Below are 15,933 nucleotides of genomic sequence, written 5' to 3'. Positions count from 1 at the left end.
ATCATCCATCTTTTGAATTGCAGAAAGACTATTCTAAAAAACTCTGTAAAACCCGGATGGGTGGAACCTGATCTAAACTACATTTTATGATTGGATAATTTAGATATTTTACCACTGTAAAGTATTTAATATTAACCAATCATGATCCATCTAACTAACAACCCACTTATTTGTAAGTGCTGGAATTACTTGTAATTTCAGCACCAGAGAGATTTGAATTTAACTTAGAAATTAGTTGACTCTCCAAGAAGACTTCAGCAACCGCAAGAAACCAGCATACCCTAGATCTATTGAGCCTAGCAGAGACTAGTTAAACACCCTGAGACTAGATAGTATAAGAGTAAGATTAGGATCGGTATTAGACTAAGAAGTTGCACGAATCTATCCGGCCGAAAATAAGATAGCGTGACGAGCAGACGGTGTACCCTATCCGAAATTACTCTATGAGTTAACCACCTCAGTTATAACTCAGAAGTGTGTTTCCTGTTGACACCTTTTGTTGTCATAGTATAAGATATGAATAAATTAAAACTGAACAATTTGTTGCTCTGAAACTGACATTAGGGTAATTCAACTCTGACGCCGGGGCTAAAGAGAAATCAGTTCAGCATACCCATTTCTTGAAACGCTCGAAAGGCTAGCGTAAAATATTTGAGTGCAGCAAAGTATTCAACACACGAAAGCATTCTATACTTAAATATCAAATCGTATTACCTCTAAATTTTTATACCTTCTTTTGTGAACATGATAAGTCGAAAAAAGAAGGAGGCTGACTTGCACTCACTTGCCCAGAACTAGAGTCATCTTGATAGTTTTGGCTCATTTTTTGAATTTTCTACATTTCACAGAAAAAATATGATTATAAGCTTGTTTTTGATTTTGCAACGGTTGCGGTTGATTTTTAACAAATACAACGGTTGCGGAGATTATGTGATTTTTGTACTTTGTAACCACCACCCTTGCAATAGGAGGGGAAATATTTTCAGAGATCTTAAATAAGATTGCAACAATTTTAACTAAATTTTGTTTTAAAATGAAAAAACTAAAATACAAGGTCGTTATTTGATCATTAGTTATTTTTTAAACCACAAAGTGAATTATAAGTGAACCCAAGTGCAAGTCGATAGTTACACAGGTAGCAAATAAGGTTCCAACCAATCTGTTTAACAACAAAAATTAACAAAAACATGATTTCTATGATTGATTAAAACATTACTTCACAATTATGAATAAAGGAGAAAAAAATGTGTTGAAACAAAAAGAGAATTAATTGAGAGTGAATCATTTAAAAGTCGCAATAATAGGCATTAGGACATGCTTGGATCTATTTAGCAAGCCCCCCGCCGCAAACCCCCCCCCCCCCCCCTCCCCTTCAATGATTTGGACTCAGGAATCAATCTCCTCTTGGAATCATTTTTTTGAAAGTTTCAGGAGGGAAAATTTCTAGCGCTAAACTTGGACTGAATTCTTTTGCGCTTTTTAAAAAATTTATCGGAAATAGTGAAAAATAAATGCACGTTTTATAAGCAGGCGAGCTATCCTGCACTCGAAATCATTCAAAAGCCAGCAAGTCATTTAAGTAATATCTCTACAGGACATGAGTTCTTATATTTTGTATTATGATATAGGCTCTTTGGGAGTAAAACACAAAACTTTGAAAAAGAGAGAGCCGCCCCTATATCCGTTTAAGCTTTTCCGCTACTGTTTAAGCTTTTCCGCTTTTTGAACCTTCAAACTAATCCCAAAGATTATTCAAAGAAATTTATCAACAACGTGTTTCAAAGATTAGATCAGCTTTATTTTCATCAAAAATCATTGGCCAAAACTGATTAACAGTTGAACCAGGTATGATACTATAAATATAACATGTATTACCCTCACATGTACGCACTAGATTGCTCAATTTCGTGAGTTTACGCTAAGTAGCCTGGATTAAGGAAAGTTAGTTTACATCAAGCGCTTTTGAGTAAACTAAACTCCAAGAAGATGAAGTTCAAGATTCAAAATCCAGTGCAAAACATTCAACTTATCCGTTGCTAAAATGAGCCAAGAGCAACTGTTTAGTTGATAAAAGATCATTTGAGCCGATACTTTTTCCAGCAATTTTTTTTGTTTCAAACGATTTATTTTAAGTCAAATTGTTGTAATTTGTAGTAGTTCTGTATTTTAATGTTATTTTACGTGAAAAAAATCAATTTTACTCATAAAACTTATTGAATTTTAATTAGTGTTTTTTCATTTCCCAAATATCTTTCTCAGGAATTTACAAACAATGCGCAATGATTCTCTATGAGTCGTCAACTCAGCTTTCCGATAGCACTCGCGGCTGCTCTACTTTTAGCTATAACTCATAACTTTCCATTCTTTCAACTAGCCACAGCCTCCCAAAATCACCCTGAAAACAGTTATTCTGTAAACAGTCCCTTAGAGTTACCTCAAAGCAGCAACAGTTACCCCGAATTCAGTGAAATTGAGACGCGACAGGACAACATGGGGGCATGTGGGAAGAATCCCTGCATGAATGGGGGCAACTGTAATGTGTTGGCGACTGGGGTGGGGGGAGGGAGAGTGTCGAAGGATGAGATGTTTGTGTGCCACTGCATGACTGGCTTCTACGGCAGGAAGTGTGAGAAGGGGTCGGGGGTGTCTCTGAATTGCACAGACACTGAGATGTCGGTGTCAGTTGCACACAGCCTGACAGGTATTTTAACGCCAATTTTTCATCGCACGCGTGGTTCCATGTGGCTCTTTTGTCCAGTTGCCTGGAATGAATTCTATAGAAGGAAAATATTAATTTTTCAGTTCGATATAACAGTTAAATGAAAAAAGCGAGTCCGACTTTTTTTGCAAAATTTATTTTGATTGTTTTTGTAACTATCATTAACTATTTTGATAACTTTAATGTCTTTGGCAAATCCATAGGGTCTCATGGTAAAATAAGATTTGGTTAATGAAAAAAATTGTTATGAATAAATTAAATATTAATAAATTAAATCGTATGACAAACGTTTTTTTAATGAAACAAACAAGCAAGTTTTAAACCATTTTTTTTGCAACAACCAAGCAAATTTTTTGATTAGCAGATTTTTTTTCTTGGCGGTAAACTATTGGTATATTACAGTCGAATGATTAACATCATCAAAAATTTCAGCAACTACAAGCAAAGCAAAAGTGGTTGGAAAAATTTTAGAAACAGCATATACTTTCAGTTTATTTAGTTACATAACCATAGAGCCTTCATAGAGTTCTAAAGACGTGAAAAATATTAGTATTTCATATTATAGAAATTGTATGATTCGAAATTTCACACTCGGTCTGTGTGTCAAAGGGTACGTGACGCTGTTGAAAGAAGATATGTTGTAGCAATTTGGACAAAATAGAGATTAAAAATAGTTCTTCAGCTAATAGCTTGTTGTTCCGACTTTCAAAGAAAGTGACAGAATATTTGTGCTCGTTTTTTTTTCTCCAGACAAATTTCAACTTCTTACTTAGCAATTTTTGTCATTATAAAAAAGATATTTTACCTGTCATTATTTTTTGCATACTTCTTATGGTTAAAAGGCAATCGGAACCTTCAGTGCTTCTTCCTGGTACGGGCAGTATTTAATATTTTTATTTCCAGGTTTCAGTTACCACATCACCCTCGTTAAAAACTTGAAAACATGTGGCTGACAAACTAAAACAGATTTTTTTTTCGCAAAAAAGAGGGGTTGAAAATTTCCAGTTGAAAATTGGGTTAAAAATCAACTTTATGGCTTTTTTGACGACTTTGGCCAAAAAACAAAATCACGATATAAGATGCTTTTGTTGTTAGCAGAAACGTAATTCCAACTAAACAAAAAGTTTCATTGAAAAATTGGTATGGATCCTTTCGTTTGGATCCTTTTGTCACTTCCTTTAGTTTACAGATTGAAAATTAAGTACCATTCATTCTATTTTTTACTGTAATAATCGCCTAAGAACTGTTGTTTTTCTATTTTTTTTCATTTTATTTATGACTAAAGCAGTGAAGTGAGACTTTACATCCTAATGGGTAGAAAAATGATTTACTTCGAAAGAAAGTGTTTGATGATTATAATAATCTTAATAAATTGTTTGCAATATAGATTCCATTCAATAAAAAGTTCACTATTTTTACAACCAATTCAAATATTATCGCAAAACCGCATGGAACATTGAAGCCCGTTTTCACGCGCCTCTTTCTTGTAACGACCTGTGTTGGTTTTTTTTTCTGTATTTAAACAATAAATCATTACGAAAAGTTGAAATGATTCGATGCAAAAAGCTGAAAAGCAAAAAAAGATGGAAGAAAAAAATCAGCAGTATACCTACTCTTGACAGTAAATTTCTTACTATGTAATTTTACTCAAAAAAACTTAATTCAGTCGAAAAAAAAATTAAAACACACCCGAATACAAAATTCCTTTTCATTTTCAATGATCGGAACAATAAATGTAATGACGATGAAAATTGATTACTTAAATCAGAGAAGTTAAGCATGATTTGCTTACTTCATAGGTTTCACATCATGTTAAATCCGCTTCTGCGTGTAAACTATTTTTTTTGTGTTAAACTTGAAGCAACTGAAAAGTGCTGTTGTTTCCCTGTTTCAAAATTAGCTGCTTATTTGATAGCTTTTTCCGTTAAATTCGTTAACACCGATGAAGTGTTAGAAGTAACTTCGATTGCTAGAGAACTAATTGAATGAAGTTTTTTTTACCGCTGTTAAGGTAAAACTGAAATGTTTAAGAACAAATTTTAATAGAAAAAAAACTGGAAAGACATGTTTTCTTGATTTATTGCAATTACTTAATTTTTCTTAGTTTTACGTTCTTAGTCGTATTTTTTTTTTCAATTAATGAGCACAAAAAACTTAACTTAAAAAAGTTGTAGGATCTTCAAGCTTTTTTTGAAAGTCCGCTTCTAAAATGTTTATGTCGATAGCTAGTTTGTTTTCAAAGTACATATGAGCTCATGTGTTTGCAGTTGAAGAGTCGCTGGTGCTGAATGACGGACAGTGTGAGTTGCGGAATGACACGGAGGAGAGGAGCTTCCACCTCCAGTTCCAGTTCTCATCATGCGGCACAATCCAACAGATCAAAGCAGGTACTTGCTCTATTAATGCCAAAGCTAAGACTTGAATACATATCTGTCAATCATTCAATCAAGCTGATCGTGTTTCCATTTTTAATTCTATTTTAACTGAGACGTCTGCAATTGCTAAGTCTGATTTTATTTTACAATCAAACTGTCCTTCAATGATTGTTAACTCGTTATTTAATACCTTTCATGATGCATCTGTCCTGAAAAGAAGTGAAATTATAACTGTTAAAAAGAAGATCAGTCGTGATGGTAAACCCCGTTACTACGATGCCGAATGCGAAAGGGAAAAAAGGAAAAAACGAAAGTTGGAACGCGACGTTAGGAAACATGACACCCCGGAAAACCGTGAAGCGTACCGAGCAAAAGTCGCTTACTACAGATCTGTACTTTCGATAAAACGTAATGATTTCTATACTCTCAATTTTTCTTCTAAGAGTTCGAAAATGATTTTTTATTGCCTTAATGAACTGATGATTCACAAGAATGATACACTCCCTGTGAACTCATCTACTTTCGACCTAGCAAACAGGTTCAACATTTTCTTTAAGAAAAAGGTAATCGACATAGTTGATGAACTGCCTAAAACTAATAGAAGCCTGGATTGCACGTCAAATGATCTAGTCGTATGGTCTGAGTTCGCTAGTATTTTTCCAATAGATCTACTCGACGTATTAGATGAATTACGGACCTCAGAGTCACCTGTGGACATTATTCCTACTCGGTTCTTAAAAGATTTTATTGCGAAGAATATACCCTTTTTTTCAGATCTTTTTAATTGCATTCTCTTATCTGGCGTTTTTCCTGATGTTTTTAAACAAGGAGTCATCAGACCACTTCTAAAACATGGCTTAAACCAAGAAACTATGTCAAGTTATCGCCCGATTACTAATTTGTCAGCTTGTCAAAAATTACTGAAAAGCTTGTACTTTCACAGATGAGTGAACATTTAACCTCAAATTGGCTTTGGCCTCAATTTCAGTCGGCTTACCGTAAAGTTTATTCAACAGAGAGTGGTCTCTTGCTCTGTTCTCATTATATATATTCTAAAATTGATTCGGAAAAGTGTTTTTACGTTGTTCAAATGGATTTTTGTGCTGCGTTTGATACAATTGACCATTCATTGTTATTAAAGGTTCTTGAAAACAAATTTGGTATTGCGCACACAGTTAAAAAATTGTTTGAAACTTATCTTAGTAACCGCTTTGTACAAGTTTTGGTAAATAGTAGTCTGTCAGACAAAATTCAGGTCGAAACTGGAGTCCCACAAGGCTCTGTTTTGGGGCCGATTTTATTCATCCTTTATTTGCAACCTCTTCTTGATTACCTTATTGATAGCAACAATTGCGTACCACTTTTATGCCGATGATTCTCAACTGTTTTTGAAGATTAATCTCATGCAAAATAACAACAAACAAGAAAACATTGAAAAATTATGCTCCCAAATGCACTTAAGTCTTAACAAAAACGATGGAAAAACAGAAGTAGTGTTTTTCGGTAGACAACTGCATCACGATTATTTAAAGCCAGTGAAAATTTTTAATAAAGAAAAGGTTCCTAAATGCTTTACCAAACTTTTGGGGTTCTACCTTGATTACAACATGTCATTTGAGAAGCAAATAAACCATTGTTGCAAGTTATGTTATCTAAAATTGCGTAAATTATATTCCATTCGACGTTTTCTGACTTTAGACCAAAGAAAAATGTTTGTTACTAGCTTTATTCTGTCAAAGCTTGACTATTGCAATGCGTTATATATGAAAGTGAATAAAATTTTACTTATTAAACTACAGAAAGTTCAAAACACTGCCGCCAGGTTTGTTTTAGGTGCTACGAGGAGAACAGCATCAACAAACGAGTTACTGAAGAAATTGCACTGGCTTCCAGTTTACCAAAGAATTAGGTTCAAAATATGCTGCTTTATGTTTCGCGTGTTTCACAATTGGAACTGTGCCGATTATTTATACAACCTTTTCAAAAAGAATTCTGCTTCTGTCAACCCTTCGCGCAGACAAAAGTTTATCCTTCCGAAATGCAGAACAGAATTTACCAAAAAGAGCATTGCCTACCAAGGAGCTGTTATTTGGAACTCACTGCCTGTTCTCTTGACAGATATTATTGATTTTACGCTGTTTAAACGAACCCTGAAAACTGTTTTATTCTGTGAGGCTTTGTGAGCCTTCTACCACTCTTGTGTTCAAGAAAGAGTGGTAAAGCCAATCATCATCATCATCATCATTAATCGAATTAAACGAGACTCTTTTCGAATATAAGCATCTCGGAAACGATTGAATTTTTGAACTTGTAGTTTGTGTTTGGGAATCCGATGATTTTAATTAAAATAATATTAGTGTCTCAAATTATCCCGACTGGATCGGTATAGACTGAAGATTTATATGGTTCGACCCTGATGGTTGTGTAATCTAGGGAAAGAGGTGGTGTACAGACAGGTGATCAACAAGAAGTCGGAAGTGGGCAACACCAACATCATCAGTCGGGAGGGAGAGCTAGCCATCACCAGGGACAGCAGGTACGTCCCAGGAGATGCTAATACATAAAGGTTTTCAATGATCAAGAGTTCTTCAGATTCAATTTTCAAAATTCAATTTGATGGAACCCATGATAACGAATCAAGGGTTTTTTATAACATTAGATTTTTCACTCGACTTTGCAAAACATGGTGATTTTTTATCGTGTTAAATTGTTCGAAAAATTGAAAAGTTATGTGTATTGCAAGATTTTTTGCATCACACGATAATTTGTCGGATAAATTAACAAGATGATTTCTTAATTGTGAGAGCTGGCTGCGAATCAGCGCACTGTTGTTTTTATAAATGAAAGAACATACAAGCAAATGATACCTTTTCTTTTCTATCAGTCTTGATAAGATTCTCTTCTTTACTCTTCTGTTGGGTCTCCTGGTAAGGTTTGAGATTATTCTTTTGTTTTTCTGTTTCTTCTCCTGGCAGGTTTCAAATCACTCTATTCTGTTCATTTGACGCCAAGGGAGTGGCCACAGCCTTCTTCAGATCTCTGCAGGAGGTGCCCCTCAACGCCACCAGCTTCAACACATTCCAGTACAAACTCAGACTCTACAGGTCACCACAGTACAAAGAGTGGTTCAAGTGAGTTGCTCTTTTAAATACAATTTGGTAAAAATGGCATGTTTGATTAGGGACGTAAAAGTTGAAGCTATGGTTGTTTCCGGTCGCCTGTTTGTAGTTTTTTTTTTCGGCAAACCCTGCCAACATTATCTGCCCTAAACTATAACGTATATTTTTTATGCCAAAAAAGCTAATAATAAAAGAAACGGTGCAAACTCTCAGCAATAAAACTAAGCATAAACTCCCAGTTTGTGATCTGCCGTGGTAGGACAAAAACAATTATACATGAAAAAATTGACTTTATTTTGCATCACATCAAGTCCACAAAATTAAAGCTCATACATGTAAGTTGTCATTTTTCTGCTTCTTTCTAGCCAGTCAGATTACCCTGTGGTTGTGACGATTGGGGAGGAGATCTTCTTCGAGGCAGTGCTGGAGACTAAGCAGGGGGGACTGCAACTAGTAGCCAGGACATGCTGGGCTTCCCAAACCAACTCCCCCATCGACCCAGCTAGATACTACTTACAGAGGGATGGGTGAGTATACAGGGTATCCCAGGGGCGGATCTAGGGTTTTATACTCTCAGAACAGTATAAATACCCAAATTGAACAAAAAATTTGCGCCGCAGGCAAATAAAAAAAATGGTCAGAGTAGCCGTTTTTGGGCGTTTTTTTGGAAAAATTTGACCAAAAAACTGGCGCTCTCCTTCAACATTTGTAATTTTTGGCGCCAAATGTGCTTTAGACCATTTTTAGGTTTGGTCGGTTTAATATGAATGTCGTAAATTTATACCAAAGGGAGGACCCTTTTGTTGGTGAGGGGTTCGAATCTGCCTTGTCTTGACTGGTGGTTTCTCTGAGCTCTTCTGGTACCATATAAAGACATAAAAAACCACTCATAAAAAAGACGATACAAGCTGTATTGTTAGCCAATCTCTCATTCGAGATGCTATTGATTTTTTGTCTGAGCTGGCAATATTAGTTTGCAATCAATATCAAAAACAATTTGTTTGATTGTCTCTTCCAGGTGTCCCACAGACCCCACCTTCCGTCGCCTACCCTCCCCCTCGAACAACCCCTACGTGGATAGGTTCTCCTTCGAAGCCTTTCAGCTGGTGGTGGATCAGACTGCTGTGATCTATCTGCACTGTGAACTCTACTCCTGTGATGCCACCAAAGCCACCCCCAATTCCGTCTGCAGCATACCAGGTTAGCAGTCATCATTGCCAGAGTCCACAAATGGGCCGAGAGGAAGGGAGCAGTGGAAACAGGGCGATCACCCCTTTCACATCTCATGTATTCTGGTTGCATTTGGTACTAATTTTTGACTACCATTTCTGGCCCACGAACCCGAGGAAGTTTCGGCGCCAATATATAAAGAGCAGTAATAATACATCGCTGTATTCACAATTTCAAGTAATCGAACTTGCTTTTTTGATCTTCCCAAGCGCCTATGGATCATAATCGATTATACCGCCACTTTATGGCCAGTATCTTTAAAATTACAAAATTATTGATTATATACACTAAAACTGGATCATAATCCTAAATTCGGATCAATCGGTTAGAATGGTTTTTTGAAAAGTTGTTTATGAAATTTAGAATTTTTGTTTTAAGTTTATCTCATTTCCAGTTTAGTGCAGTTGCTACGTATTACCCTTCAAAGTTTCTCACTTTTCGCGTTTTTTTTTAAATTAAATAATGATTTTTTTATATTATAATTTTTCCCACTTTTTTCAAATCTCAATTCTTGACACTTTAATTTTTTTTTTTCATTTTTTTTTTATTTTAACCAAAATTGCCCTTTGCCCAAGCCCCCTCTCACGTTCAAGTAGGGTGGGGGTGTTGGACAAGGGGAAGGGCAATGGTTGAAATGGGTCAATGGTTGACCTCTGCCTCTTCCTACCATCCCCCAGTTTAGTGTGGTAGGATTGGGAGTTGAACGTATTTGAATTTAGAATTTCCTTGCTAATAACAAATGTAAAGGATATAACATACAGATTCTTGCAACATTTGCAAAACTTCTGCAAACAACCGAATTTAGTTTTAAAAATGAAATGGATTATTATCTATTCTAAGGGATTTTTTTTCAACGAAAATCAATTATCAGGTATTATTGTGGCAAAATTAATCGAATTCAGTTTCAGAAACCCATTACAATCGATTAAAATCAAAGTGCGCTCGGTGCTATTAATTTTACAAAATCCCGCGAAAAAATCATGAACTCAAACAAATTGAAATAGATCAATCAAACCAGGCTGCTCGTTCGTAACAGCCCTGAGCTTTTCCTTTGCCCTTTAAAGTATTTCAAGTAGTTTGTTCATCCCCCACACAGTCAAATACCTTGTTATCTTTCTATCATCCAGTACGTGTGGCGACAATTCGTAACAGGCGACAATTCGTAACAAGCGACAATTCGTAAAAGTAGATTAAGCGGGGAACACTGATTCACGCGCAGTATTCCTCTCGTGCCGGGTGTAAGCGCAGTGAAGCGAAGCGGAGCAAGCGTATTCTACTTGCCAATGCCTTGATACGAATTGTCGCTTGTTACGAATCGTCACCTGTTATGAAATTTTGCCTACAGTGTTGCCCTAGTAACGTGTTACTTGGGCCCTTAAGCTTGCTTCAATTCAATTTGGAATGATATCTGAGCCAGATTTTTTTTTGCCGTTGGATTTAAAACTATTAAAACTATTAAAAATCAATGAAAACTAGCGAAACTTTCAATTTTCAAAACTTGACAATTTCGAAAAAATTAATTCAAGTTGTCAAAAAGTTTGGAGAAAAACTGCCCGACCAATTACAACATAGAAAATGAGGCCCTAAAATGATCAATCTGTAGTATAAAGAAGAGTGCCCTTGTCAAGAAAAAACTTGAATTTTTCCAAGTGCTTTTTAAAGTATATAGAGTTGTGAAACTTTGAAAATAATGAGAATTTGAAACGCTTGTTTATTCTTCAGACTTTGCTTTGAAACCTTCTAGTCACACGCTTGTGTAACATATAGTGGTCAAAAGAGTGTCTACCAGGAATTCGTGTCTACAAACTTAAGAACTTAAGTTTGGAACGATTGATCAGCCAGATTGGTTCGCCGCTTAGAAATTCAAAGCACAGAATAAATACGCGTTAATTGCCCCAATTTTGCTAAGCTGTTAACTTTCAGAGCCCATTGTAATTTTTAAAATTTCAATTAAGGTCGTTACAAATAGCAGTAAAAAAATGTTTAAGTCTGACTGCTTAAAAAGTCAAATTTTTCTACCCAGCTCGAATAATCCTTTTTTCGATGTTTAAAAGAATTAGTTTTATGAAAGGTGAAATATTAACGTTGTAATACAATTATTGATTAAATATTGGGCTGAAAATTTGTGCTCTTGCGTAACTGTTCGGGTTTTTGAAGAAAGATTGAAGTTTTTCTGCTGAGTGTTTTCTTCAGAAAAAATTTAGCTAGCCACATATTAGTGGTGTCTTTGTACTATCTGCAAGTATCGACGCTTTTAGTTTAAACTATAAGAAATATAATTTTCAACAGTGATTTTTTGAAAATTTATGATGTTTTGAAAAAAAAAACCAATTAACTAGAGGCCATTTTGTTCTTAACTCATGAGCAGCGATTTAGTCCGGCCGACTCAGAAACTAAAAGCAATCTGATTTAAAGCAAGCTATTTAGAACAATTTATACGTTGCTAGACGCTTATTGTTACGATTTTTGAAGAAAATGAATAAAAAATTTATGCTCGGGTGGTTTTTAATTCACCTGAACCACTTTTTGGGAAGCTAAGGGGGTTTAAAAATGAAAATTTTGGCCAATTTTGTTCAATTAACGCGCGATATAGTTCGTGCTATTAGCGCGTCGAGCAGCAATTTAATCTGTCTTTAAATCGTTCCAAATTCAAATGAAGCATCCTATTGGTCTATTTGCTGCTTTGCTACAGTAATTTATATCATTTTGTACGCTTGTGTAACATATAGTGGTCAAAATAGTGTCTATCAGGAATTCGTGTCTACAAACTTAAGAACTTAAGTTTGGAAAGATTGATCAGCCAGATTAGTTCGCCGCTTAGAAATTCAAAGCACAGAATAAATACGCGTTAATTGCCCCAATTTTGCTAAGCTGTTAATTTTCAGACCCCATTGTATTTTTTAAAATTTCAATTCAGATCGTTACAAATAGCAGTAAAAAAATGTTTAAGTCTGACTGCTTAAAAAGTCAAATTTTTCTACCCAGCTCGAATAATCCTTTTTTCGATGTTTAAAAGAATTAGTTTTATGAAAGGTGAAATATTAACGTTGTAATACAATTATTGATTAAATATTGGGCTGAAAATTTGTGCTCTTGCGTAACTGCTCGGATTTTTGAAGAAAGATTGAAGTTTTTCTGCTGAGTGTTTTCTTCACAAAAATTTTAGCTAGCCACATATTAGTGGTGTCTTTGTACTATCTGCAAGTATCGACGCTTTTAGTTTAAACTATGAAAAATATAATTTTCAACAGTGATTTTTTGAAAATTTATGATGTTTTGAAAAAAAAAAAACCAATTAACTAGAGGCCATTTTGTTCTTAACTCATGAGCAGCGATTTAGTCCGGCCGACTCAGAAACTAAAAGCAATCTGATTTAAAGCAAGCTATTTAGAACAATTTATACGTTGCTAGACGCTTATTGTTACGATTTTTGAAGAAAATGAATAAAAAATTTATGCTCGGGTGGTTTTTAATTCACCTGAACCACTTTTTGGGAAGCTAAGGGGGTTTAAAAATGGAAACTTTGGCCAATTTTGTTCAATTAACGCGCGATATAGTTCGTGCTATTAGCGCGTCGAGCAGCACTTTAATCTGTCTTTAAATCGTTCCAAATTCAAATGAAGCATCCTATTGGTCTATTTGCTGCTTTGCTACAGTAATTTATATCATTTTGTACTTCAAATTGCGTGTAAAGGCGATAATTTGAAAAACTACAATAAAATTCCGTTTTCTTAAATTTCATCATTTTTAAAGTGAGTTTTACTCTATAGACCTTCAAAGGCAATTGGAACATTCAGGGCTTCGCTTTCATCGAGCAGTCTTGTTAAGTCAATTTGTACCTTCTATGGCGATTTAAACCGTATATAAAACCGTTCAAAATTCAAATGAAGCATCTTCTTGGTCTATTTACAGCTTTTTTAATTAGCGACTTATATCTTTTTCTACTTAAAATTGCGTGTGGAGGGGATGATTTAAAAAAAATTCTCAAAAAAATAACTGATTCTATTAAGTTCATCATTTTTAAAGTGTGACTTTACTCTATAGACATTAGAGGGCAGTCGGAAAATTCAGGGATTCGCCCTCATATAAGCAGTCTTGTTGCATCAATTTGTGTTTGGGGTAATGTGGTATAGAAATATGTCTGAAAAAAAAGCTTTTTGTATATATTTTTTGATCTTTGATCAACTTTAAACTTCAGATCTACTTAGCAATCTCACCACACCTTCACGTGGGGTTTAGTCCGGTTTTATTTTAGATGACTGTGACGAGGGCTTAATGGGTATGAGAAGACAGAGGAGGATGATTCGGGAACAAGTCGAGGAAGGAAAGGGGGAGGGGGGATACGAGAGAGTGGTTGTCAGCCAGGGAGGCGCACTAGTGTTCATGCAGCCACAGGGCGGGGACTACGAATCAGGTAAGGGAGGGGAGCATTTTCAAGTTAGAAATTGTCGGTTTAATTGATTGCATATCTAGCAGTAAAAAATATTAGAATAAGCAATTTAAATCTGTTCATTTGTTATCATTATCAGAAATTGATTTCATGCCAAAAACACAGACGAATTCAGTCAGAGTAAAGTAACTAAAAGTTTTTTTGATAGAAATAAGCCCTAGAAATAAGCACTCGCAAACTCGACACTTAGCGGATTCTTATTAACTTTTTACGTTATTATTCTCCGCTCGTCCCATCTAAAGTATACCTATTTTTTTCTTGGATTATGTCTAATGACACTTGCAATACAACTTTGAACTTTTTGAAAATTCAACTAAATCTTGAACTTTCTGTTCTAGGGAGATTTTCTGGCAAGACCTACTACCAACCCAACAATTACAACCACCAATTGCTACCCAATTACAAACCGAAAATTGAAACTAATCCAAAAACGAGTGTGAAAAAAGCCAAATCGTGCGATGGGTTCTTCGGTTGCTTGTTTCTCGGAATCAAAAACTTATTCGAATGAAAAACAACTGTAACGGAAACACTGCCATTTTGCCATTACAACACCAATACACAGGTCAAATTTTTCTTACTTTTTTAACTGAAATTGTTTAGTTAAAGTTAAAAAAAATGCTAAGAGAAATCTTTCAGATTTGAACTTTTCAAAATTTTCAGATTTGATGGATTTCATGGAGTTTTCAAATCAACTCAATAACAAGCAGGGGCGGATTTAGTGCAGAGTAGGGTTGAAAATAGCCTGCGGAAAACATTTTTTTTTTTTTTTTCAATTTTTTTTTTCAAAAATTTGCTTGCGGTACCGGAATTTTTGTCAAAATTCGATCTTTATAAAGTTCTGAGAGCGTTCGGAATATCAATTTGGCCGAATTTAAGCCCCCCTCCCTCTCGAGAACATCCTAGATCCATCCCTGTTAACAAAATAGTGATTCGTGTTTTAGACTTGGATCCGTTTCCTTCTTTTTCGACTGACTCGGGTGACCCGGAGGGGACGTTTCTGCAACTAGTGACTCTGGCAGTCATCATCTCCCTCCTCCTCATCATGACCTGCACTCTGTGCATGTGTATGGTCGGGGTTGTAGTGGTCAAGCTGAAAATACACCAGCTGTTCACGACTGACCAAGAATGAACAATTCACCCAATCAAAACGTCAAAACGTAGTCCTTCAAAAGGAAAAAGAGAAGATATGTATCAACAAAAAAACAAAATCATAACTTAGTCTATTCCTCACTTCAAAATGGATCTCTAAACTGAACAACGTGCAGCAATACAATAATTGGCTTCTACATGTCGAATCAGTACCTTAAGTTTTTCGTGCAGAGGCATTTCACGAATTAAAAACCATGTTTCCTCGAAGCTTTTGATTTTGGAAGTTTCCTCAAAACACAAAATAACTTTCCAAGTCTTATTTTAGATTTCTTACAACTGATAGCAGCTGTGCGTTGAAAAGACAGACCATCTAATTTATTATTAAAGTAACCAAACTGATTTCAATGATTGATTTTGGAACCTTATAAACAAATTTTTGGTGAATAGTATACAAAAAATATGTAATTATTGTTAGGTAATACTCGTCAATTTTTCACCCTGTAATCATAGTGAAACATCAGATCTATTTTTTATAAAATGTGTAAAGTCAGGCCAGATTCTCGACAATTAACTTTTTTCTGTGTGGTTTTTAATAGTTCCTGTGCTGTTTTTAATAAAAAGGACACTCTATTTTTAGTAATTGAAGAAGTCTAGGACTGAATACTTCTAGGACTTTCGATCCCCTGAGGTTAAAGATTTTGAGACGAGCTTTTAGTTATTAAGCTCAGATATATAAAAAAAGAAATCGTATCTGAACAAAAAAAAATAACAAATGAATTATGACTCCACAAAATAACACAAATTGGAATCGAAAAGCAAATGATTTTTTGCTTTAGAAGATTAATGTTTATCAATGGTTTGTCAGACGCGATTGGACTCCAATAAAGTATGCAAGTTTGCTGCACTCTGTGTGCGCACCACTTGTCTTAAGACTTCTATTGCTTCTGTTGC

The 15,933-nt window shown here is 35.1% G+C and overlaps 2 protein-coding genes across 2 annotated transcripts; both read left to right on the top strand.

Annotated features, from left to right (window-relative positions):
• Positions 1 to 2,289: 2,289 nt before the first annotated feature.
• Positions 2,290 to 7,658, top strand: LOC134848704 (uncharacterized). The gene is made up of 3 exons (XM_063866219.1): positions 2,290 to 2,701; positions 4,987 to 5,106; positions 7,528 to 7,658. The coding sequence occupies exons 1-3, from the start codon at positions 2,290 to 2,292 to the stop codon at positions 7,656 to 7,658; spliced, it is 663 nt and encodes a 220-aa protein (XP_063722289.1).
• Positions 7,659 to 8,721: 1,063 nt separating this feature from the next.
• On the top strand, positions 8,722 to 15,473 carry LOC134848866 (uncharacterized). The gene is made up of 4 exons (XM_063866377.1): positions 8,722 to 8,740; positions 9,232 to 9,413; positions 13,699 to 13,857; positions 14,835 to 15,473. Exons 3-4 carry the CDS (start codon positions 13,719 to 13,721, stop codon positions 15,020 to 15,022), a joined length of 327 nt encoding a protein of 108 aa, XP_063722447.1. The 5' UTR covers positions 8,722 to 8,740; positions 9,232 to 9,413; positions 13,699 to 13,718; the 3' UTR covers positions 15,023 to 15,473.
• Positions 15,474 to 15,933: the final 460 nt, after the last annotated feature.

Source organism: Symsagittifera roscoffensis, chromosome 6, assembly GCF_963678635.1.
Source record: "Symsagittifera roscoffensis chromosome 6, txSymRosc1.1, whole genome shotgun sequence".
In the NCBI taxonomy this organism is placed as follows: domain Eukaryota; kingdom Metazoa; phylum Xenacoelomorpha; order Acoela; family Convolutidae; genus Symsagittifera; species Symsagittifera roscoffensis.
This window is presented reverse-complemented; position numbering and strand designations above follow the sequence as displayed.

Coding starts and splice junctions, on each gene's coding strand:
- LOC134848704 (XM_063866219.1), top strand. CDS start 2,290: ATGAGTCGTCAACTCAGCTTTCCGATAGCACTCGCGGCTGCTCTACTT. Junction 2,702..4,986: donor AGTTGCACACAGCCTGACAG/GTATTTTAACGC, acceptor ATGTGTTTGCAG/TTGAAGAGTCGCTGGTGCTG. Junction 5,107..7,527: donor AATCCAACAGATCAAAGCAG/GTACTTGCTCTA, acceptor TGTGTAATCTAG/GGAAAGAGGTGGTGTACAGA.
- LOC134848866 (XM_063866377.1), top strand. CDS start 13,719: ATGGGTATGAGAAGACAGAGGAGGATGATTCGGGAACAAGTCGAGGAA. Junction 13,858..14,834: donor GGGCGGGGACTACGAATCAG/GTAAGGGAGGGG, acceptor TTCGTGTTTTAG/ACTTGGATCCGTTTCCTTCT.